We start from the raw sequence: 23,152 nt of genomic DNA on the forward strand, positions 1-23,152 counted from the left end.
CTCTGTCTGGCAGCAGGCAGGGGACTGGCTGTGCACGGAACTCAGATCCCATTTAATGCTCACAGCAGTGGTTTATCAAACAAAACATCTAAAACATAACTAGCGGCATTAAACAACGGCACATTGGAACTGGATGCAGAATTATTGGGAAAGTCTTTGCTACAAGAGATCATAACAATTTAAAAAAATCATAATTAAGAGTCTATGGCTACATGCGCGGCATCACAGTGCTTAATACTGTACGTTGTCATGATCAATTGCAGGAATATATCTTGTATGCGCAGGTTCAGGTAAAATGCAGCATGGGTGCTGTTTGGTGCTGAGCAGGATGCAGGTGTCAGCTGTCAGATGCGCTGCTGCAGGATTATGGGTTCGTGTATAACCCTCTCCTCTCCTCTAATAACATCCACAGAAGCCTGGCCACCTGCCGCCACATCTCAGAAGGGCCTGGTGTTTCTGAGTCCTGGAAGCAGGAAGCTCTAAACCTGCTTCCAGCCACATTAAACCCTGCTCTTCAGCGCGGTTACAAGCAGTACTTAAATGAGCCAGACAACAAAGTTCTGTCACCCTGACATCATTAAAAGCATGTTGCCACCACCTGATTAGGCCTTAACCCCTTCCTAAGCTTGTTTTTTTTATTTCCGTATACACAGACACAACATTTGTTTCTTTATTTTTCATTTGCAGCTGTTCACATCGATGTTCTGCAACTGTTGGAAGTGTCCGAGAGGATGGAAGGGGTGTCCTTGGGGACTGGCCTGTGTACCAGCCGGACAGGGACAGAGGGGACGGACATGGCCTACAAGATAGACAAAAAGGTCCAGCTCAGCGTTCCCACGAAACAGCTCTTCCCCGGTAATACACTCTACATTCTCTACAGTTTTATGGCCTAAACATTTTTCATATTCGCCCATGTCAGGAATAATCTCTGATGTTTTTTCAAAGACCTCCTGCACGCAGGAGTGATGCTGGAGGGCCACATATGGCAGCAGATGGCCGCGTTTCACTAGTTGATGGAGAGGAAATGAGAAAGCTTCGTTGTCATTTAAAGAAGACACCTGACAAATATGTCACATTTAGAAGTGCGAATCCAGGACAGCGGTTTGATGCAGGAATAAAATATGTGTGGAGTTCCAAAAGTAGTAACAAGACTTTTAATGTGACACTTTTGTGAAGGTTCTCCTCCAAGTTAGACGTCTGATTTTGAACTCCCTGCGCTCCTTGGGCAGGATCTGTGCATGCACAAGCAGTTTTTTCATCATTATCATCGTTACTCGGGTCTCACCAGCTGCAGGTGGTGCCTGAGTAATATTGAAAACCTCACTTCCCTGCTGTGCTCTGCCTTGACTGATTTAACAAGCCCTCTCCTCTCCTCAACAGATTCTAGGTTTCCCAAAGATTTCTCTGTGATGGCTACTGTCCGAGCTAGAAAGGGCTCCCAGTTCTTTCTCCTCTCAGTCTACCATGAACTGGGGGTGCAGCAGCTAGGCCTGGAGATGGGCCGTTCACCTGTCTTCCTGTATGAGGACCAGCATGGGCAGCCCACACCAGACATGCACCCCATCTTCAAGAAGGTCAACTTGGCTGATGGAAAGTGAGTACCTAAACATCCCTTGAAATGGTAGAGAGTTCTCTGGCCTTCAATTCTTGACCTCCAGATCCAACTTAAATTCTCTCATCTCATTATTCCAGATGGCACAGGATAGCATACAGCGTGCACGGCAAGTCGGTGACGCTCTACTTAGACTGCAAGAAGGTAGAGACCCAGAGTCTGCAGCGAGGGGACGATGCTGCAGTTAGCACAGATGGAGTGACCGTGTTTGGGACTCGACTACTGGATAAAGCTGTGTTTGAGGTAGGACATTTCAACTGGAGTGGTCTCCATATACAGTACAACCTACATGAATTATCAGTCTAAGACAGTATAAACTTGTCGCTAATGAATATACATCATAAGTAATACTGTGGAACTCCCTCGCCACCTTAAAGCTATTTAAAACTTGAAAGAATCTGGGTTCAAGGAGGCACGGGGCGACAGAGGTTCCTCTGTCAATCATGGGCCACAGGAACAAAGGAGTGCAGAAGAAAAGAGGTGTCTGGAGGAGGGGATGTGCTGTTCAGACATGCCCTGCCTTATTTCCATCGCAAAGTGTGGCAATTACGTACCTTCATTTGCTTTTTGGATCTCCCAGTAGCATACTCATTGTATGTAGCTGGTCTGTGAACATAAGCGGGCCTACATTACATCGTTTTGTTCATTTCTCCTTTTCCTTCGAGTGTTGTATTGCATTTTTGTGCCTGCAAAGCTGCACATTCGGTGACAAAAGAGAGTCATTCAGACAGCTCCTGCAACACCGCCTCTGGAGTCCAGGCTGTACTTCTGTAGCTCATCAGTATTGTTGAAGACTGCATTGCATCTTATATACTGTATATTAGATGTGTACTGAAATATACTGCGCTATACCATTTTGGAGGTTTGTCAGAGTCGCCTGGAGAGAGAGGTCTGAAACAGGAATGTTTTCTTGCACCTAAAGATGGGGAGTCGTTTTCACTTAACAACTGTCCTGATAGAGTCAGCAGAGATCTGCATGTTTTGGCCCTGACAGCCTGTACCTTCATGTGTCATCAGTTACCTTGTCCACTCATTTCCCTTATCCAAACCTCTGATGCCACTCCCCTGAGCTGCTGTTACTCTTCTACTGTTCCACACTCCTCTTCCAATTTTTTCTGTTTCCCACTTGAGTTGGAAAAATGTGCGTCCTTGTGGGCCCTATAAATCTCCATTTTCACGGAGCTTGTTCTCATTCCCCTTCAATCCCTGGCCTCAATCCAAAAACATTCATATGTTCTAATTTCTTTTCCTCAGTGTTGACCTACATTGATGGCGTAGTATTAGAGGTGATGATTGATATATTTCAGAGAATAACTTGAACCCAACAAGACCTGTGTAGGCAAATTACTTTTTAAAAAAAAAACTAACTCTGGTGTAAACTATGTCAAATTTATCTTTGTTTTATCAGCGTGTCTTCACTGTTTATCTTGCCACTACAGTACTTCTGACTACAGCCTATGGGCAAATAAAAAATGGTACCAGGAGAGATTCAGCCAGCTGACCTCCAGGCCTCTGTTCCCAGGCTCTGGGTCTGGGGGAGGAGGTCAATTCTTTGGCGCAGTTCTCCCAGTATGATTGCCCGGCGTGGGAGCAGGGGCCTGTGGTCAGTGACTAATGTCTCTATTGCTTCCAGATTGTCGTTGTACTGTGGAAGTCTGACTTTCAAAGTGAAGGCAGTAAAGCAAACTTCAGACTTGCTACATGAGCGACTGCGCTCCTTGTATGCTTCGTGTTTACCTTTCCAACAAACTAACCGCGAAGACCGTCGCAGCGTTTATTTGTCAGGAAATGCAGATTGCTTCAGTCTTGAATAACGCTGGAAATGCTTTTTGGCTCACACACACGGGCATGGAATCATGACACACATCATTACAAACACAAACAATCTAATACACACTTGTGAGGAGCACATTAGCTCAGTCCCGGTCTGTTTAAACTATAGTATGTCGAGTCTGGCCATGATCAGAGTTTAGTGTCTAATGCAAGTCAGGCAAATGTGGAGCACAGAAACCTTTCTTTGCTTACAGTGAGAATTCCCCTCTCCTCCACCACACAAAAATCATGACTCATCTATGAATGCAATAGCTCATATTTGGTCTACTTATTTGTGATGTGAAACAACAAAACTATGCTGACATCAGAAACGCTACTGAGCTATTGCTGACATTAGCTATTAATCTTTGGTGATTTCATCTGAATTCTTTTCCTTAGTGTGCCTTGCGACATGCTTGGGGGCGCTACTTTACTCTCTATTTCTGCTAAAAGTTCCTTCAAGGGAAAGAAAATAGGAAAACGAATGTGGGAAACTGTTGCCTTTGATCTTGAGCAAAGTTATCTTCGACTGCATTAACTCTGAGTTGCAGTTCTTTCTGCTCTTTTTTACCAAATGATGTTGTCCTTTGCCTGACCCAGGACTTTGGCCAAAGGAGGCGGGAAAATGATCTTTTTCTATTAGAGAATTCCTCTCCTCCAGCTTACAGTATTTTTTATGGTAATCCATATGTGGCATGGCAGATAGTTCTGCTTAAAAGATCATAGTTTATTGGTCACAAATAAAAAATTGGGCTCTAGATTTAACCTTTCCCTCTGGGAGGTGTGGGCCACCAGTGTGCAACAAATCCAGTCAGTGCATTAGTCAAGAATATTGAGTGGAAATTACCCACGGAGAGCCCACACAGTAACTGCAGATAAAGAATCCAACTGGGCTTGAACCATAACCTTCTTGCTGTGGAACAGCTGTGCTTGAGTTGCGCCTCAAGTCATTTAATGTGCAGTTGTTCACCGAATGTTGTCACAGTATTACACCGCTACTCACATTTAATGATTACAGTGTCTTGAATGCATCAACCAACGTCAGTGATAAGTTATATTATCTCAATGCTACAACTTGAGGAGGCAAGAAGGATGCCGAGTGTGAGGCCATTAAAGCTAATGGTGGCCCCCGGCTCAGTGCTGCAGTGTCTGGCACTGTGCATGTTTGGGAAGAGATAAACTTTCTACGCCTTTGGGGCATTACGGGAAGTGAAGGGTTCCGTTATGTCTCCTGTAGATCATCAGGCCCCGCCTAGACTTACGGTGCACCGCTGCAAAGCAATAATTCAGAATGAGCGTGCTGTCGGTGGCAGTTGTTATTACACGTTGCTTTTTGTTTCTATATTGTTATTATTGCTTGTGGTGCTTTTATTTTGGAAGGTAATGTGCACTGTTCATTAGTTTTTCTACCGAGACGGTTCTGTGGCGGCTGTGCAATTGGCTTCTTTATACAGAGTTTTTCCTCTTTCTGCATTTTTATCAGGGAGCCATTCAGCAATTACTGATCCTGGAGGACCCTCAGGCTGCTGCCAGATACTGTGTAGATTACATACCAAACTGCGACTCTGCTTTGCCCTACAGCATTCAAGCCCTGGCGACGCGTGAGGTTAGTGCAGCCTACACAAGGAGGTGATGATTTGCCTTTTAATTCTGTTATTTCCATTTCCCCTGCTGGATAAATAGAGTTTGCAGAGGGTTCACAAGTGCAACCATGAAGATCGATGAATGCTTTCTTCCAAAAAACCTACAAGCAGATATGATCAAAAGTTTTAAAACTTGAAAAATAATTGCACATATGTGTGTGAGTAAACGCCTTGTCTGTGGAACCCATTTTCAGTCCAGTTTTTTTCTTTTTTTTTTTCCTTCCCCTTCTTTTTTCTTTTTAAAGAATCTTTTACACGATAAGTCATGTGAGTGCACAAAAGCAGCCACTGATGATGGTCCGGAGATGATTCAGTGATGATGTTATGAAGCGATTTTGACCGTCGTCCAGCTGGACTTTGCAGAACTACAGCTGAGGAAATGAGCTCTAAAGCCAGAACATGTCAACATCTGTCAGCCCATTGACCTACTTCCCATCATTCCGCCTTTATATGCTAATCTTGTTTATAAATGGGGCTTATTCGTGCCTGGTATCTATAAGAAATGGAGCTTTTACAGCCAACTTGCATTTGTATGAGTGATATGCAATCATGTTGCTCTGGAGGAGGTCACAGCTAATATTTGCTCCCTCGCACCAGCACATTAAACATTTGCACCTCTGCAGAATCATAGACAGAATGACCTCTGACCAAACAAGCAGATAGTCCGCGTGAGTGGAATGACAAATACTTCCACATGTTTTTGTTGTATGACTGGGCGTTTGCTGTTCAAGGGTGTCTCTATCATTTTATTATATTTTTTGTATGAATGTGTTTTTGTTGCCTTCACCTTAAATTCTCTTTTCACAAAAGATCTCCAAAGTTTCACCTGGTGACTTGCAAAGAGACCAGGCTGGGGAGCCAAACGAAAACTCCAAGAAGGACAGAAAAGGCAAAAAGAAGAGAGACAGGGGTTCAAAAGGAAAAGGCAAAGGCAAACGAAAGGGCAAGGGCAAGGGCAAGAAGGGATCAAGGAAGAAGAAACATGAGGAGGACAGTCTTCACGAGGAAGGCTTCCTTAGTGTGTCCTCGACAGTGCCTGAGTATCTGTCCCAAGGATCTTTTCAGCCCACAGAGCTGCCTGATACTAAGAGCCCTCTAGAAACAACGATGCCCTCCGACGCCTTCTACCAATCCATCATGGAGAAGCCCACACTCAAGCCTGATTCTACAACTGAAGCCCCCACTTTGGAGCCAGCACCATTACCTGAAAGAGAGGTTTCTGAGGAGGTAGTTTACCTGTAAAGACCCCAACCCGTCCCAGCTCTAACCAGTTACTTCCCACCACATATCCTAACCATAGAGATCACCTCTTCTCTATCGCCAGCACGACTAACCAGCACCATTTTCACTAGCTTTACCCCTTCAAGAAAACCTTGAGAATGTCTTTCACATGAGCTTATTGTCACTGTGCTACTCGTTGTGTAGGTTTTATGTAGAGCATGCATGAGTCTGTGAATCAGAGGCATGGTATGCACGTGACCGGCAGTTCATTTCAACCCATGAGCTTGTTGTGCAGTGAAGGTAAAGACAATGACCTGATATTTAACAAAATGAATATGCCGCAACTATATTTCTTCTATTTTGTTCCCCATTTCCTGATTAACCAAGCAAATTAATTATTCAAGATCATGCTGCCTCGTTACTTCTGCAGTGTCGCCACAAGAATTTGATGTCTTTCATCAACGAATTACTCGTCAGCATTGTCATTAGCATGCACATCTGCTGTATCCTGGAGACATTAAACTCATTCTCTTGAAATTCACCATTTTCCCCCACATTCGTGGCGTACAAAATGTGTCTATCCTCGGATACGTTGACTCATTTCAGTGTGTGTTGTCTACAGGAAAACAAGTCATCGATACAGTTGGCGGTTGAAGAGTACGATGACCTTTATAAAGAACTCTATGATGATGTCTCGCTTTCCACTGTAACAGTGGGGCCCAATGTTACTGCATATGAGGTAGGTTAAGTGCAAATTAAAGGCACGTCTTCACCCAAGTGCAGTGGCCATATGAGGTCATTTTACTATTCACTACCCCTGTCGCACACTAAGCTTTCTGTTCCTGAGCAGATTGAATATGAAGATCCTGCGAATGACCCAGATTATGAGGAGTATGAAATAGACGAGGACAGCTTTGACTCTGCAAGGCGAGAAAGGCCGGAAACATGGAAAAGAGATGTATATCTTTGAATGAACTCAGTGTAATGCCTGTGTCTGCAGGTGTCTATAAAAACCCATATACATTCATTTATTTCTGCTCCTCAGTCGCGCCTCGAGGGGGAGAAAGGCCAGAAAGGAGAGCCGGCTATTACTGAACCGGTGAGCTGCTAAAGCCGAAACGTGTATTATTTAATGATGAGAGCAAGTTCTGCGACAAAGCTATATTTGGCTGTTTTTTCTTTTTTTCTAGGGTGCATATGTGCCAGGACCCGCTGGTCCACCAGGTCCACAGGTAGGTTTATTCACTGCCTGAAAAGCTTGTGCAGAATGAGTAATGGTGTCTGCGTAATTGTACAGGATGTGGCGAAAACTTTGGTCACCGTCCAGATGTGGTGAAATCCTTTGGATTCTTGCCATTAGGCTGTAACATTGTGTGGTTTTCTGGAAAACAACCAGAGTCTACAGCTGAACACCAAATACCCAACATCACAATGGAAATGAGTCCTCTCAAAGAGTTTTGTGTGTATTTAAAGAAAAACATTTAGTATAAATATTGAAATAAATCTAAACGGACACTTAATGATTAAGTGCTTTCAAGCATGTGGAGAGCTTTACTAAGTGCAGTGATTATCTCATTCACAGGGGCTTACAGGCCCAGCTGGGCCAACTGGTCCTCCAGGACCAAGGGGAGATTTCGGTGAATTGGTGAGTAAACCCAGGAATTGGACCCATTAGGTTAATTTGACCCCAATTTGCCTTGTTGAGACCTGTCCAAGAGATTGTAATGTACTGATTCAGTTCTGAAGGGACTGATGCTGACTCATTCCTATTTGACCTGGTTTTCTTATGGCTTGTGTGTCTGTATGTGTGTGTGTTTGTGTGTGAGTATGATTAGTATAAATGGTCTGTTTATTCATGTCCTGTCAAAGAAAAACATTGCACAGGCACAGAGTTATTAATGAGATTTATTCCTTTGCTATGACTATGTTCATGTTGTTATGACTGATGACCATTTAACACCATAAATATCACGTTAAAACCTTTTTGTCATTGTTCAGTATCTAAACCCACATTTTATTTTCTAGGAATGTAATCTAAAGAGACTCAGTAATACCAGATATCACTGGGTCTGACACAGTCATAAACCCATTCAATTAAAAAGTGGATGTTTTAGCAATTTCAGTATTCAATAACCTTTACAGTAATAGTATATATTATAATACTATAATATTGCTTTGCTATTAAAAAGCAGATGTGCACCATTATGATATGCTACTGTGTACCAGTGGCATGTACTGCATTGTTTGTACAGCAATTTAAGTATGAGTGACTGATGCCTCCTCCTCCTGTGCTGTCAGGGTCCTCCAGGACGTCCAGGTCTTCCTGGTGCTGATGGGATTCGTGGTCCTCCAGGAACCATGTTGATGCTACCAGTAAGAGAGAACATTTTTCCTGGGTGCAGTTCTCATATGTCCACAAGAGGGGGATGTATAACCCCTTTCTTTTATTCCTTTCAGTTCCATTCTGGAGGGAACTCCCAGAAGGGACCTATGGTATCTCCACAGGAAGCACAGGCACGGGCTATCCTGCAACAGACCCAGGTACCCAGGTCCTTTATGATCTCCAAGCTCTATAATTTGCCACCACCTGTGGCAACTTTTATGCTGAATTATGTCAGACTCTTAGATATTTTTGCCTTTCAGATGTCAATGAAGGGACCTCCAGGTCCAGTTGGTCTATCTGGGCGACCGGGCCCCCAGGTACAGCACACCTGAAGCTTGTTTGTTCTCAACAATAATCTTAACTGCTTTGTGCTACTGTAAACTCGGCATGTGTAATGCATTCATACTGAGTGTAAAAATGTGGTCAATTTGTGTAAAATTTGAATGAATTCAGTGACCTGTGCTGATTAAACCATGTTTGTTGAATTCTTTCAATCATGCAGGGTGGTCCAGGCCCCGCAGGTCTTAAAGGAAACAGAGGAGAGAGTGGCCCTGCTGTAAGAACAGTTTTCACCCTGATTTACATCTATTAAACCACATTATGCCCTGCCTCAATTTATGTCTCACTCATTACATGTTCTGATTTTTGTCTTGCTCAAAAGGGACTGCGGGGGTTGCCAGGTCCACCGGGACTCAAAGGAAAGCTGGGAAAAACAGTATGTCTTGAGTATTGCAGGCTTTGACATTGAAAAAAGTCAGAAGTGTTCTGTGCTGTGCTACAAAGAGCTGCCATTTGACTTGAATGTGGTATTCAGGGCCGTTCAGGGATGGATGGCGGTCGTGGAATTCCAGGTGACCCAGGCTTAAAGGTAAAATATGTTTTCATTGTTTTTGGAAATGGAGCTGCACCAAAATGTTCTGCATCTACTGGTACTGTTATTGGAAAGTATTTAGTTCCTGGCATTACAGGCTGTTAAATCGTACAGCTGACCTATGTTTTTTTTAAAAGTATTGAATATAACACTAAAAAAATCCTCCTGTAAAATCTTGTAAGGGGAAAAACAAACTATACACTCAACTCTTGTGTATTCACCCTGCGTATAAGTATTGACAACGAAGCAACTCAATACCTAACAGCTGCAGGGAGAGCTCAGTACATCAGGCTCCCTTGATACCGTGTCTGACAGAACAGCAGAATCTTTATCAGTCAAAACAGCATTTTAGCAGAACTACAGCTAATCTCAAAGCTCCTTCTCCACGTTATACAGAGCAGATGGGAGGCTTTGCCTCCCAGTACAGTTCAGCTTCCTTTTACACACTGGTTTGTATGAGAGAGATTGCGTGCGCGTGTGTGTGTGTGTGTTCATGCATGCGTGGGTGTGTGTGTGTTTGAGGCTTTAAAGTTCTTGCTTGTCTATTTCCTCTCAGGGTGACAGGGGTTTTGATGGCCTACCAGGTCTCCCAGGAAACAAGGGACACAGGGTGAGCTGAAGTTGATAACTTATCAATGTCACATTTTAATAGGCCTCTCAGTCTGGTTCATATGGTAGATGTTTATTAACATATTATGGTCTTGATAATTGTTGCGATTTCTGTGATGACAGTTTAAACTAAAAACCATCTGCTCGATGACATGCTTTGCTAAACAGAGCTGTTCTGACTTAAGGCTGATTTTTCTTATTTATCTTGCAGGGGGACAGAGGAAAGCCTGGTCTCCTTGGGCCTGTTGGACAGCCAGGAGAAAAGGTGAATGTGCATCATTAAGTTTACTATAGGGCAGTGCTGGGCTGGGTTTCTATTTTTTATGAAGTTGAAATAGGAAAGCCTCATAAAATACCTGCTTTTAATATTTTGCATTTGTGGAGTGTATTTCTTTGGCACATACTGTTGACATGCCAAAGCTATCATGTTATAAATTCTCTCAGGCAGGTGAATAAAGTTGAGCCTTTCCTGTCAACTGCAGAATTCCTGTTTTCTATAATGTAAAGCTGTCAATTCTTCAGATTAATGCACATTTGCCATTTTAGGGATCCAATGGACCAGTTGGGCCAAGAGGGCAAGCGGGGGAACCTGTGAGTATCCACATTGTTTTTTTGTTTTTTTTAATTTTATTTCTGAAAAATTCAGAGCGATTTAATGCTTTTAATGTTTTTAAAAAACAACCGATTCAATACACAATGTGAAGCCGAAGCACTGAAAAACACAACACAAACATCTGAATTGGTGACAGGTAATCCATTTGATTGACGGGACACTGTGTCTATCTTACCGGTGAACACCCTTTGATTGACTATGGCTCGCTCTTCATCGTTCTCGCAGTAGGTAAGGATGCTGCTCAGCGCGGCTCCGTGCCTCCAAACGGATCACCCGGTGTAGGAAGAAATGAAGCGTCGTAAGACATGTTATGAAAGTAGTGTTAAAATACAAAATGAAGGAAGAAGCGAGCTGACTGCCTTGGTGTGAGGAGCGATTGGAATGGAGAGATGAGAGAGACAACTGCGGCAGAGAAATGTGGATGTGGCGAAAGAGATAAGAGAGATGGAGAGTCGGGAGAGAGACAGAGTCAGAGAGGAGAGAGATAAAATCCAGACTTGAATGATTATATTTCCATATCAATCACTTCCCAGGAGATCACAGATGTGACTGTGGAACAGGTGGCTTGGCCGGCCTACAAAGAGGGATGCTGATAAAAAACAGCTCCACACTCACAAAACACAGAGCAATGCAGTTTGTGTAGCGATGATGGTGATGATGATGATGGCGACGATGATCGTCATCACCAGTGTAGCTCTTGACACTGCTGTGTTTTGTCTTTAGGGTGCCCGGGGGCTTGTTGGACCAAGGGGGCCACCCGGTCCACCTGGCCAACCAGTAAGTCATGCTGATTTACATTATTTTCATTTGCATCCATAGAATTGTGGCCATCAAGGGAAAGATGATCAGCTATTTGCTTTTTTACTTTCAATTTTGTCCAATATTGAAATTATTTACTGACATTTTGTATGTGTGAACTCTGTAAGGGTATTATTGGAACTGATGGACCACAAGGGTCAAAGGGCAACCAGGTCAGTATGGTTAAATTCATAAAGATGTTATTTAATGCCTGTAACATATTTATGTGTCACTGACACTATGATATGTATTATAAATATACAGTTCAAATTTCAGTGTGTGTGAGTGATTACACGTCGTTGTTGTTCAGGGTCCAGCTGGAGAAATTGGGCCACCAGGTCAACAGGGAAATCCGGGAGTAGAGGTACCGTACCAACACATCGCTACATCAAATGAAAAGGCTGCAAATATACAGCTGCTATCTCACTTTTTTGGCATTTGTGATTCATTGGAATCTTTTTGAGTAGGCCACTGAAAACTCTTAGATCATTTAAATGCATGCTAAACCCATTTTCTTGTAGCTTTACATGAAGCAACAACCACACTTGATTTTAAAAGGGTGTCAGATTTTCCATGCATGTCAGAAAGCTCATACAAGGTCATGCGTACACTATGGATAATCCTTCCATACGCAATTCCAACCGTGCTCTAGTCTTGTTACACTTATTGGTCTGATGTTCTTGTCCAGGGGTTGCCGGGTTCTCAAGGTCCCATTGGATTACCAGGAGAAAAGGTAGGTAGTGGTGGTGTTCCTCACTTAATCTTACAATAAAAGTTTTGACTTCATGACTCCTGTCATCATGTACCCAGGGGAGTCAGTGTGAACTGGAGAAACTTTAGGATGCCATTTAGATAAAACAGGTTTAGGCAGGAAATCAATATAAAAAGGAAACCCACAGACGTAGCACACACCAGAGATGGTTTCCTGCCGTGTACACCATAGAACTAGACCTAATATTAGTCTGGTAAAGTGGAAAATGTGGTGTCTCCAACATCCAAACCACTCTCTCTGTCCTGTGTAGGGCTCACAGGGAAAGCAAGGCATGCCGGGACTACCAGGGATAAACGGTCCTCCGGTAAGTCCTGTCACACCTACAGTAAATGCACGCATACGAACATTTTAAGGAAGAAATTAATTGCTTCACCTCAACCAATACCTATTTGCATGACAGTGTGCACGCAAATCTGAAAGCTTTTATAGTAGTTGATCTCATGTTTGGTGTAACTTTAATGCAAGAGGTAGGTATGCATCCAAAACAAAGGAAAGATCTTCATAGCAAATCCTTTATTGTCAAAGTGCTACAGCAGTTAACTAAACTTGTGCTTTCTTTAATTAGGGCCACCCAGGAAGAGAGGGCCCTGCGGGAGAAAAGGGACTGCAAGTGCGTAGACCTCGTTCAGTCCAATGTTGTGTGTTGGCTGTTGTAATCACTTGTAAATGTGCTGTATTTGTATTCTCTAATTTTTGAAAACAATAATGCCCACATTCTAAATTATAGTTGCTGTGTTCTAAAAAGACACAAGGCCATTATCTCATTAGAATCAGCACCTCCTTGTCCCCAAATTGCTAATTGGAATACTTATTCACTAGACAAGTGTAATTTTGCTGGATGCTGTTTGATAATAATGAAAGATGCTGCTCTTCTCTTCTTGGCTATAGGGTCTACCAGGGCCTCAGGGGCCTGCGGGGTACCCAGGGATCCGTGGAGTGAAGGTGAGACTTAAAAGGATCGTGGTCTTTGTAAAAAGGTCACATTGCTTGTTTTATTTTGCATGTAGTGAATGTGTAGCTATGATGGACAAGGTGTTTTAGTGAGGGCTGAGAGGTGACAGATGGAGGAAATGCACCGCAATTCTCAAGGGGAATGCCAAACCGCAGAGTGAGGAGTGAACATTTGAAGGACGTGAGGAACAGGGGAGTGTCAGAGAGGGATGGAGATGAGAGATGAGCGCGCGTGGTCTCTCGGTCCATTTTGACTGAAATTGAGGATAAACGATAAGTTGTAGTGAGATGTCATTCTGCCGGGAGTTTGCTGTCTCATATTTGCACATTTTGTTGCAACATTCCAGAGGCAATGCCTGGACATGTTGGCCAAGCATTAGAATCATGGAAATCCAAGATCAATAATGGCTCAATAAGTGCAATTTGAGGGCAAAAGAAAATCCATATAAACAAACAGGATAGATTGTTTTATTTTTTTATGATGGTGTTTCAGAAAATAAAGCGGGGCTACATATTATTTCTGAGGTAGCGGATTCTTGAGAAGCCTTAGAGTCCTGGATTCTGATCTAATGATTATTTATGTGCTTTGCTTCACTTCTCAGGGAGCAGATGGAGTTAGGGGTCTAAAGGGGGGCAAAGGGGAGAAGGTGAGTGATATCCTTGTCAAACTCTGACTCTATGTGTCTGGAAGGACACTTGGCAAATTACAGCACAATACTGCTAATTTACAATGATTGCTTTCACGTTATTGCTTCTCAATGTACTACAGGGTGAAGATGGTTTCCCTGGAGCCAAAGGAGATCTGGGCATTACGGGTGACCGGGTGAGCACAGCCAGCCGCTTCACAAGCCTCAGAACCATTTTCATTGAGATATTCACAGATGGAAGATACAATTTCCACTTGCGTTCTCATACTTAATCTCCGCTTTAGGGTGATGATGGAACGACAGGTGCTCGTGGAGAGGATGGACCAGAAGGGCTGAAGGGTCAAGCTGGACCCTTGGGAGATGCGGGAGGTCCCGGGGTACCTGGTGAGAAGGTATGGTATAAATGATGTTTGTCCATCACACTCCTAACCACCACTATACCCAGTAGTATATGCATGTCATAACTGGTATAAATATCTGTCAAACAAAACAACTTGATAATAGTGAATATCTGAATTTATTCTCATCAGCTCACACACCCAAATGAACCACTCTACACACCTTTTTGTCATCGCTTAATGAAAGCTTAACATTATTCCAAAAGATAGGCATCATTTTGACTGTGAATTGTCGTGTTTTTGGGTGCTGTGCAGGCATTTATCTCTTTATGGCTCTCTAAGCCAAAAAGCAATAAACAGAGTTGGTTTGCAGTTAATCCACTGTTGTGGAAAGACTCCTCATTAAGGTCTTATATTCCTCTCATATCAGCCAGATCTCATAATACGTCAGTGTGTATCAGGACTGCAATCACTGATTTGACACAAAAATCCAATCATGTGTTTTTCTTCTCAATAGATGCTTGGCTTCTGTGTTCAGGCCTTCTTTTTCTCCACAGGGTAAATTCGGAGTTCCAGGATTGCCTGGATATCCAGGAAGACAAGGTCCTAAGGTGATTTAGCACCGATAAGTCATTGTGTTCATTTAAAACGCCCTTGGGTACTTCATCAGAACCAGTGAAATTTGTGCCTCTATGTCGTTACTGTTACTGTCTGATTAAAAATAAAAGATGATAGATGGCTTGAAAATGACTACTTTATTAATAGCTCATTAGTGACATCAATTCATTATGTGTTGATGAATGGTGTATTTAAAGCTGTGTTGGGCTCATGGATTAGATTTGTTTTAATTTGATACAGCAGTTAATTATGTGTTAATTAGGCAGTGGGGGATGATGGGTGATGAATGGATGCCGGATTGACCTTTGTGTCTGCAGGGATCACTTGGTTTCCTTGGTTCAGCCGGAGTCCCAGGAGACAAAGGACGAAGGGTGAGGGTTGCGTTGACCTTCTAACTGCTTCACAGTGTCTCACCTTTCCCGTGCTGTTGTTACACTGTGTAATTACATGTTTGCAATGCAGGGTCCAGCTGGCCCACAAGGAACTGGAGGCCAAAGAGGCCCTAATGTGAGTACAGCTAAATGGATGCATTGTTGTTTTTTTCCACATGTGAAGTAGTATTTGTAAAGAGACGAGCCATAATCAGGTTACCATGGCATCGCATCGGCAGATATTTATCTTCCACCTCCAGATGAGAAATGAATATAAGACATATCCGTGTTTATTTTCGCACAGGGAGCCCGGGGGGAAAGAGGAGCAAATGGACCCACTGGAAAACCAGGAGAAAAAGTAAATCTGAGATGGTCCACAAACACACTCTGATATAGTCAGGCCCAGATCATCACGCCTGGCTGTCTCATAATGTATAGATGAATGCATCTAATGTGCTAGAATTAGCTGTTGCTATTCGTTCTTAAATAACAGGCCATCTGTTGCTCTGAGATGCTACAGCTACGGTCATAGCAGATACCTTTCTTTCAGTTTGCTAGCAGGTCATTTTTACTTTAAGCATTTTACCATACAGACAATGTGTTTTACTTATTCATTCAAATTTTATGTGTCTGTTTACCTAGGGATCTGCTGGACAAGATGGTCCTTCAGGATCCCCTGGCGATCTGGTAATCAATGTGCTTCTTGGATTACATTCTTCAGGATAAAGAAATTCTTTACCAAAAAAGTGAATGTATAATAACCATGGAGTCCTTTGAGAGCATTGTTAACATGTATTCCTATTTTCTAGGGTCCCCAAGGTCCACAGGGAAGACATGGTGAACCAGGACCTAGAGGACCTAATGTGAGCCTTCCAAGATGTGCTATCCATCCATTTTTATTCCAAATTGTTTGCTTATCCTTTGTACATAAAACATAAAAATGTTTTCTTTTAGGGTCCACCTGGAAAAGATGGTTTACCAGGACATCCAGGCCAGAGGGGGGAACCAGTGAGTCACCTTTACGTTAGAAATGTGGTGAAATTTAGCAAGACTAAATGACTGATAAAAATGACCAAGAAAAATCACACTATTGAATCTAACTTTTGATTGTAACACTTATTTGCTTTTTTTCAAAGGGTTTTCAAGGCAAGAATGGCCCTCCTGGCCCCGCTGGTGTTGTTGGTCCACAAGTAAGACAGAGAGCTCATTATCAGTCTTTATTTGGTTTCAGGCGTTCACAGGAATTGTTTGATGATGTCTCGTTTATAATGTGCATCCTTTAGGGAAAATCTGGGGAGACAGGACCACCTGGAGATAGGGGACATCCAGGTCCACCAGGACCTCCTGGTGAGAACGGTTTACCGGGAACTGCCGGTAAGGAGGGTGCCAAGGTGAGATTATATTTTAATATTTTAATCAACCTGTCAGGATTACAATCGCCTATTGATGTCATTGCTTTTAGTGACTCTGCTTTTATATCTCATCCTCTGGGTCTTAACTGTCAATTTACTAATAAACTGGATAAAATGTGCAGTGCTGTGGATGATAAAACATGATTTATGACTGCTATCTGCTATCTACTTGCCTGATATACCCAATCATCACAAATGTGTGCTTTCCAGGGAGATCCAGGTCTTCCAGGAACAGCAGGGAAAAGTGGCCCTACTGGACTTCAAGGATTTAGAGGCAGCAGGGGCAACCCCGGTTCCACGGTAATGCAGATTTTATACATGTCATGTCTACATCTCGTCTCTTCAATCGTTTTGAGTTATCCTTTAAGTGTGCAGAGCCAATTCAATTTCTACACAACAGATAAATTCAAGAACTATTAACTGATAGCACATTTAATTATGTCCCTTCAGGGTACTGCAGGTCTGAAGGGAGAAGAGGGCCTCCCCGGTCCTGCTGGACCTGTGGTAAGAACTAGCATGTTACATTTGCTTTCCATCCCCTGCTACCGCTTCAACTTCCATCTTGCAGCCTATGAAGCGGGGGACTGTTTCCATGGCGATGGATGATCATGACAATCTCATTAATCACGGCTGTTTCATGAAATCAACGAGCGAACCACCAGATCACCTCTCCATCTCCTCCTATTTCCAGGGTGCCACAGGAGAGAGGGGCCCCGCTGGGCCAGCCGGCAACGTTGGGGAGCCAGGACAGTCTGGAGGTGTGGGTCCTGCTGGGCCGATGGGGGAGAAAGGCGAGCCTGTAAGATTTGGAACATTGCCTGTTATGTTTCACAGACAACATATCCTGATCACATACTATAGCACTGCTTTCCACCACTAGATGGTAAAGAAATATGTGCTCTTGCTTTGGAGAGTATCATTAAGAGACAGATAGCAGGGCCCAGCTCAAGGAGGATAGAAATATGAAATAATCAATTCTAATACACAATTACGACTCCCCACTGCTACATGATGTATTAGAATTCACTAGGCATTTATATTTGTCCTCATCTGTTCTGCAGGGAGAGAAGGGGCTTGCTGGTCCAGCTGGGCCTGATGGACAACCAGGAACGGTGGGGCTGCCGGGGCCTGCAGGGCCTTCTGGACCTCCAGGAGAAGATGGAGACAAGGTACTCTTTTGTACGGCCCACCTCGGAATGTGATCTAGAGGGCTGATATGAATGTGCTCACTGGGTCTGAGCAATTCTGATTGTAAAAGACGCTATATAAAGATTGATTGATTGATTGATTGATTATTTGCAAAAGCTTGTGTTTGCAGTACATGTTTGTTCATAAGTATGGAAATGTCTATACAGGGAGAGACAGGTGGACCAGGTCAGAAAGGCAGCAAAGGAGAAAAGGGAGAAAGTGTGAGTATGAAAAGCCCAGACATGTCATCATAACCTGCACAGCCTCCTCTGCATTAAATTTCTTCTATGGTTTTCAGGGACCTCCAGGACCTGTTGGAATTCTCGGACCTGTGGGCCAGTCAGGACCACCAGTATGTTAGAGCAAAATATAAAATACTATTATTATAGAAAAAGTCAGTTTAAAGGAATCTAACATTTACATTGCTGACACTTGGTAACATTGTAGGGCGTCGATGGTGAACCAGGTCCTCGGGGTCAACAGGGCATGAATGGAGCTAAAGGAGATGAAGGACACAGAGGGTTTAAGGGTTTACCTGGTCCTGAAGGACTACAGGTAATCCACTGACCATGATTTCAAATTCATAGATTCTTTTCTTTTGCTAATCTCGTTTTGCGTGTGAATTTTTAGGGAATGCCAGGAACACCAGGGGAGAAAGGAGAGAGTGGCCATGTTGGCTCACTTGTGAGTATAATTCATCAGTCTCTTCTGAAATTCACTGACCCAGTCTCATTCCCTCTCTGTTCTCTACACCACTTTTAAAGCATTTTGCACTGAATTTTGACTTCTATTGGTAGAGCCTGAGATAGCAGGTTGTATTTCTGTTAATGGTGTCAAACTATTTTATAAAAAAACATAGTTATTGAAAAGGGGTAAAACTGCTTCTTACATGGGCTATCAAATCAATTGAGGCAATCACTACAACTATTCTGTCATTTTGAGCGTATCATTGCTTTTTTTTGTTTTTCTTCTATAAAAGCTGAGTTTTGCAGCACTGAATAGCCACTGTATGGCCACAAATAGCTCCTCATTTGTTATGGAAGCTAGGTTATAGTTATAAAACCAGGGCTTGGCACAACGGCATTATTGTTTGACTTTTGTCATTGGCTGATACGGGTCTTCAGTTGATGGACCCTCTGCCTCTGCGCTATCTCTTCCAACACTGATGCAGATTTCAGCCTTCAGATCGTTTCATATAGTGAGCATTAAAAACCAAATTGGATGCCGCTGGATACAATGAGAGAGATAAGCAAAGTAGCTGAAGCAAAACACAGCATTTTCAAACAAATGAGGTTTTATTGACTTAAATTGTCAGCTTCCGCGCTTTTCTTATTCAAAGAATCTGAAAAGAAAGGCCAGGATATAATGTTTATTATTGGTCCAAGCCCTCCATCACAACTGAGAGAGATTGGAGTCAGTATCTTCCCTTTGTCTCATAACATGACATCTAAAATAAATCCTAGATGCAAGAAAGAATGAAGATTGGATGCAACAGAAAACCAAGATTGACAGAACAGAGGTAGTGGAGTGGATGGAAGAGGTGGGGCAGTGATTGTGAGCGGGAAGATGGTGTGACAGCAGCTAATCAGATTAGCTGAGCTTTGGTTGTCTAATGAACAACACCCCCCCCGTCACAGTCATCTCACTACGCTGTCAACCATGAACACACACGCTACGAGATTCTCCATAGCTGCTCGGCACCACAACCAGATTAAGGAGCAAATCATCAGAATGGAACAAAAACAAAAGACAGAAAGGAGGGAACTGAGGGGCGAAGCTGAAAACTCTGCGGGGAAGTTTCATTCATGTGTGAACATCGCGGATCACAGGATTCTCCCCACTAATACGCCAGCGTCTCTCCACCAGAAAAATGGGTTTCCTCCATCTCCACAGTCTCCGCCCGGCAGACTGTCTGTCTTTCTGTCTCGGTGTCTTTGCAGCAGAAGGCTCCCTCCAAGACTTCAGAGTGATTCAGAGCTCAACATCTACTCAACTCAGGCTGACGCCAAGCGCAGTGAGAATTAATTGCTTGGCGCTGTCTTGAGCTGCACAGGAAAGTCAAATCCCCCACCATCACTGAGTGAAGATGTTTTCAAGCACTAGAAAGAAATTTTTAATTAATAAGAGAAGGCGTAGAGAGAATCAGAGCCTCTGCCATATTGAGGCTAATGACCTGTCTGGACATCTTCAGTGTGTGACTCAGATAATGATCCTAGATGCGGGGGCCATTACATAAGCAATCCACCACGGGCAGACTAGTTTTATTTAATTTGAGGAGCTGCAGGCAAGCCTCAGCCTTAGTTCGTCGGTGGATCTGATACGCTGTAACTTCTCCTGTCTAATAATTACGTTTCTTTTCTCTACTTACAGGGGCCTCTAGGACAGCATGGCCCACGAGGTCCCCAGGGACCAGCTGGAAGTGAGGTAATGTGTAGCTTATTTATTTTCTCAATTGGTTCATCTGTTTAATTTACTGAATCTGGCCTGTTAAGACGATATTCCTTAAGAGCATAATCATTGATAATATATAGTATAACCAGTGTCACCAAATGACCAAAAAATCACCCTATATTGAATGTTGGAGATATTTCAAGGTAACAGCTACATGCCTCTAAGATACAGTATCAAACTATTCCCTCTGCATTTGTCACAGTGCCTTTTCCTTCCACATCATGGTTTATTAATAATTTCCAGGTTCTCCATTTATATTCTCTTCACTTGGAAATTTGCCACCACAGAGCCTTTTGAAATTTGAATTATTAAGTAGTATTAGGATACGATCTACAGGAGGGAGTTATATTTACAGCTCTGTAAATCATTAACAAGTGCTAGACTATCATCCCTGAGAGGCAGTTATATTTACCCCTAGTATCGGTCGTCTTCCGACAGCCTCTCACACTGGTCAATTATTCAGCAGTCAGTTACAGAGGCGCATGAGCCGTGCCACGCAGACACGAATAGAGGGTGGGCGTCGTAGATGGACTGATCCTAGAATACTGCGTGATAAATTGGCTGGGATGGTATGTGAGGATAGCATCTGACAGGAGAGGCTTTGTAGTCGTGTGCGGCTGCGCTGGGCCCTCGCGTCGGTGCGCTCTACCGAACGTGCGCTTTTACCGGGTTTGTCTCGCGACGCCAAACACTGACACCCTGACACACGTGCACAAAGGAATACGTGCACATGTGCAGCGAACAGTGACCAAGTGAAACAGTATCCATGTGTGAATGCTCTTTTTTTCTGTGCTTTGATAATCCTGCCCCAGTTTTAGCTTTTTCTGTGGGAACAGAAGCGGAGATATTTCTAGCAGGTTCTTGTTTGGTGGCATTTCGATTCACGCAGCTTCGTCTCGTTTCTGCCACAGGGCCAACCTGGAATGCCTGGTGGCGTTGGTGAACCCGGGTCTGTTGGAGAGAAGGTTAGTGCTGCCCATCGGCAACTGCCCAGCGTGTGTGTTTGTGTGTGCACAGCGTGTTTTTATGGTGCTGAATATGCAACTTTGCTGGCAGGGCGATGATGGTGACGTTGGGGACCCGGGGCCCGTTGGACAGCTTGGCGTTATTGTGAGCCGAACTGCCTCCGTTTCTCCTTCCATCTTCTTCTTGCTCTTCTTTTCCTTGTCTTTTCATTGCTTGCCAATTGATTTGCATCACTGTTAGGGTGCTAAAGGGGATGTAGGAGACAAGGGGGACTCTGGCCTTTCTGGAACTCCTGGGCCTCCTGGACCTAGAGGAATACCGGGAGAAGATGGATCTAAAGGCACCATTGTGAGTCATTCATCGTTTTCTTGGTAATGCCACACAGTCGATGGGTTTTACCTCAGGTTTTTTTTCTCCACAGGGTCCCATTGGATTTCCTGGAGATCCTGGGCCCCCTGGAGAACCCGGTGACAATGTCAGTAAAATTATTTCATCATTTGCATGTTATTCATCAGTTTACCAAAGTTTAATCACCTCTTTTCCTATGTTTAGGGGATAGATGGTGGGCCAGGGTCTAAAGGAGACAATGGAGAACCTGGAAAAGTGGTAAGAATCACAATTCTCTTTAATATCCTTACCTTTTGTCATCATCATCATTTTTGTAACTTTCTTTCTGTTTAATTTCATAAGGGACCACCCGGGGCCTCTGGAGAGCCAGGTCCTCCTGGACCTCCTGGACGCAGGGTGAGCTCTTAGACACTTGTTTGTGTGAATAATGCATTTTTGCACTCTGATCACAAGCTCATCAGCCTTTTATCAACCCCAGGGTCACATAGGTGCTGCAGGAATAGAAGGCAAAGAAGGCCTGAAGGGTGCAAAGGTAAGAATAATGACTGAATATTAGTCTTGCGTGGTGCCATTTACAAAGACTTTCATATCTTACATTGCTCCTGTTGTCTGTAGGGAGAACGAGGGATCCAGGGTCCACCAGGAAAGATAGGCCCAGTGGGCCCACAGGGGCAACCAGGGAGGTTGGGTCCAGATGGTCTTAGAGGTATCCCAGGTCCTGTGGTCAGTACAGTTTATGTTTGCTTTTGTTTGTTTTGATCAGGTCAACCATTGTGATGTCAGATGAATTTTAGCTGTTTGTTTTCTAAGGGCGAGCACGGCTTAAACGGACCGCCTGGAATGAGTGGACCACCAGGACCAATTGTAAGTACTGTTGAGACACCTTTGATGATAAGTTATGATTTCTAATCAATTCTAAAGGTGATTTCAATAACTTTATTTAGATGTGTTTACCCTGGTTGATTTTATAGGTTAAAAAAAGAGCTAAACATGTGATGGACAAAATATAGACCTAGAGTGATCGAGTTGCTAATGGATGGAATTGTTATTGATTTCACAGCTGCACAGGCAGTGTTGGCATGTCAGCCAACTTTTTTGGTGGTATCAGCTGGCTGATTTACTTGACTTTGTTTACAGGGACCACCAGGCCTTCCTGGATTTAAAGGAGACCCTGGAAACAAGGGAGAGAAAGTGAGTCTTCCACCTGTTAAAGCTATGCTGCTCTGGACAGAGGGAAACAAAGGTGACGAGCCTCTGAACCCGTCTGTTACTGCAGGGTCATGTTGGGATTTTCGGTTTAGTCGGTCCCCCTGGAGACCTTGGTGAGAAGGGAGACAGAGGTCTGCCGGGGATCGAAGGAACCCGAGGGGCTAAAGGAGATGAGGTACAGTTATATATTTGCACCATCTTACAATGCAGCAGAAACATTTATTCAAAATATGACTTTGCTCATTTCTAGGGTGTAGTTGGCCCACCCGGGCCCACTGGGCCACCAGGACCACCAGGACTCTCAGTGAGTGGCATATAT

The 23,152-nt window shown here is 43.5% G+C and overlaps 1 protein-coding gene and 1 long non-coding RNA gene across 4 annotated transcripts in view; one reads left to right on the forward strand and one right to left on the reverse strand.

Annotated features, from left to right (window-relative positions):
* col5a3a (collagen, type V, alpha 3a) overlaps positions 1 to 23,152 on the forward strand; it is a 42,488-nt gene that overhangs the window by 14,320 nt on the left and 5,016 nt on the right. For 2 of the 3 annotated variants that reach the window (XM_057014502.1, XM_057014501.1), the window contains exons 2-60: positions 688 to 855; positions 1,381 to 1,594; positions 1,693 to 1,855; positions 4,908 to 5,030; positions 5,878 to 6,294; positions 6,911 to 7,027; positions 7,139 to 7,246; positions 7,334 to 7,387; positions 7,479 to 7,520; positions 7,871 to 7,933; positions 8,587 to 8,661; positions 8,746 to 8,829; positions 8,932 to 8,988; positions 9,174 to 9,227; positions 9,333 to 9,386; positions 9,486 to 9,539; positions 10,099 to 10,152; positions 10,363 to 10,416; positions 10,698 to 10,742; positions 11,488 to 11,541; positions 11,691 to 11,735; positions 11,873 to 11,926; positions 12,251 to 12,295; positions 12,585 to 12,638; positions 12,900 to 12,944; positions 13,223 to 13,276; positions 13,888 to 13,932; positions 14,055 to 14,108; positions 14,217 to 14,324; positions 14,828 to 14,881; positions 15,206 to 15,259; positions 15,351 to 15,395; positions 15,564 to 15,617; positions 15,902 to 15,946; positions 16,069 to 16,122; positions 16,214 to 16,267; positions 16,396 to 16,449; positions 16,543 to 16,650; positions 16,882 to 16,971; positions 17,122 to 17,175; positions 17,363 to 17,470; positions 17,733 to 17,840; positions 18,027 to 18,080; positions 18,158 to 18,211; positions 18,307 to 18,414; positions 18,490 to 18,543; positions 20,230 to 20,283; positions 21,222 to 21,275; positions 21,367 to 21,420; positions 21,517 to 21,624; positions 21,698 to 21,751; positions 21,829 to 21,882; positions 21,967 to 22,020; positions 22,103 to 22,156; positions 22,240 to 22,347; positions 22,435 to 22,488; positions 22,762 to 22,815; positions 22,901 to 23,008; positions 23,084 to 23,137. In XM_057014502.1, the coding sequence (XP_056870482.1) occupies positions 732 to 855; positions 1,381 to 1,594; positions 1,693 to 1,855; positions 4,908 to 5,030; positions 5,878 to 6,294; positions 6,911 to 7,027; positions 7,139 to 7,246; positions 7,334 to 7,387; positions 7,479 to 7,520; positions 7,871 to 7,933; positions 8,587 to 8,661; positions 8,746 to 8,829; positions 8,932 to 8,988; positions 9,174 to 9,227; positions 9,333 to 9,386; positions 9,486 to 9,539; positions 10,099 to 10,152; positions 10,363 to 10,416; positions 10,698 to 10,742; positions 11,488 to 11,541; positions 11,691 to 11,735; positions 11,873 to 11,926; positions 12,251 to 12,295; positions 12,585 to 12,638; positions 12,900 to 12,944; positions 13,223 to 13,276; positions 13,888 to 13,932; positions 14,055 to 14,108; positions 14,217 to 14,324; positions 14,828 to 14,881; positions 15,206 to 15,259; positions 15,351 to 15,395; positions 15,564 to 15,617; positions 15,902 to 15,946; positions 16,069 to 16,122; positions 16,214 to 16,267; positions 16,396 to 16,449; positions 16,543 to 16,650; positions 16,882 to 16,971; positions 17,122 to 17,175; positions 17,363 to 17,470; positions 17,733 to 17,840; positions 18,027 to 18,080; positions 18,158 to 18,211; positions 18,307 to 18,414; positions 18,490 to 18,543; positions 20,230 to 20,283; positions 21,222 to 21,275; positions 21,367 to 21,420; positions 21,517 to 21,624; positions 21,698 to 21,751; positions 21,829 to 21,882; positions 21,967 to 22,020; positions 22,103 to 22,156; positions 22,240 to 22,347; positions 22,435 to 22,488; positions 22,762 to 22,815; positions 22,901 to 23,008; positions 23,084 to 23,137 (4,530 nt within the window). In that variant the 5' untranslated portion in view covers positions 688 to 731. The remainder of the gene's footprint in view (positions 1 to 687; positions 856 to 1,380; positions 1,595 to 1,692; positions 1,856 to 4,907; positions 5,031 to 5,877; positions 6,295 to 6,910; positions 7,028 to 7,138; positions 7,247 to 7,333; positions 7,388 to 7,478; positions 7,521 to 7,870; positions 7,934 to 8,586; positions 8,662 to 8,745; positions 8,830 to 8,931; positions 8,989 to 9,173; positions 9,228 to 9,332; positions 9,387 to 9,485; positions 9,540 to 10,098; positions 10,153 to 10,362; positions 10,417 to 10,697; positions 10,743 to 11,487; positions 11,542 to 11,690; positions 11,736 to 11,872; positions 11,927 to 12,250; positions 12,296 to 12,584; positions 12,639 to 12,899; positions 12,945 to 13,222; positions 13,277 to 13,887; positions 13,933 to 14,054; positions 14,109 to 14,216; positions 14,325 to 14,827; positions 14,882 to 15,205; positions 15,260 to 15,350; positions 15,396 to 15,563; positions 15,618 to 15,901; positions 15,947 to 16,068; positions 16,123 to 16,213; positions 16,268 to 16,395; positions 16,450 to 16,542; positions 16,651 to 16,881; positions 16,972 to 17,121; positions 17,176 to 17,362; positions 17,471 to 17,732; positions 17,841 to 18,026; positions 18,081 to 18,157; positions 18,212 to 18,306; positions 18,415 to 18,489; positions 18,544 to 20,229; positions 20,284 to 21,221; positions 21,276 to 21,366; positions 21,421 to 21,516; positions 21,625 to 21,697; positions 21,752 to 21,828; positions 21,883 to 21,966; positions 22,021 to 22,102; positions 22,157 to 22,239; positions 22,348 to 22,434; positions 22,489 to 22,761; positions 22,816 to 22,900; positions 23,009 to 23,083; positions 23,138 to 23,152) is intronic. The other variant, XM_057014503.1, reaches the window with a different exon arrangement.
* Positions 19,136 to 22,250, reverse strand: LOC130514734 (uncharacterized). Its single transcript, XR_008947049.1, has 2 exons — positions 21,676 to 22,250; positions 19,136 to 21,583 (listed from the first exon to the last, which is right to left on the reverse strand). It is a non-coding gene; the product is annotated as an uncharacterized LOC130514734 (long non-coding RNA).

The sequence above is a fragment of the Takifugu flavidus genome, chromosome 18 (assembly GCF_003711565.1).
Source record: "Takifugu flavidus isolate HTHZ2018 chromosome 18, ASM371156v2, whole genome shotgun sequence".
In the NCBI taxonomy this organism is placed as follows: Eukaryota; Metazoa; Chordata; class Actinopteri; order Tetraodontiformes; family Tetraodontidae; genus Takifugu; species Takifugu flavidus.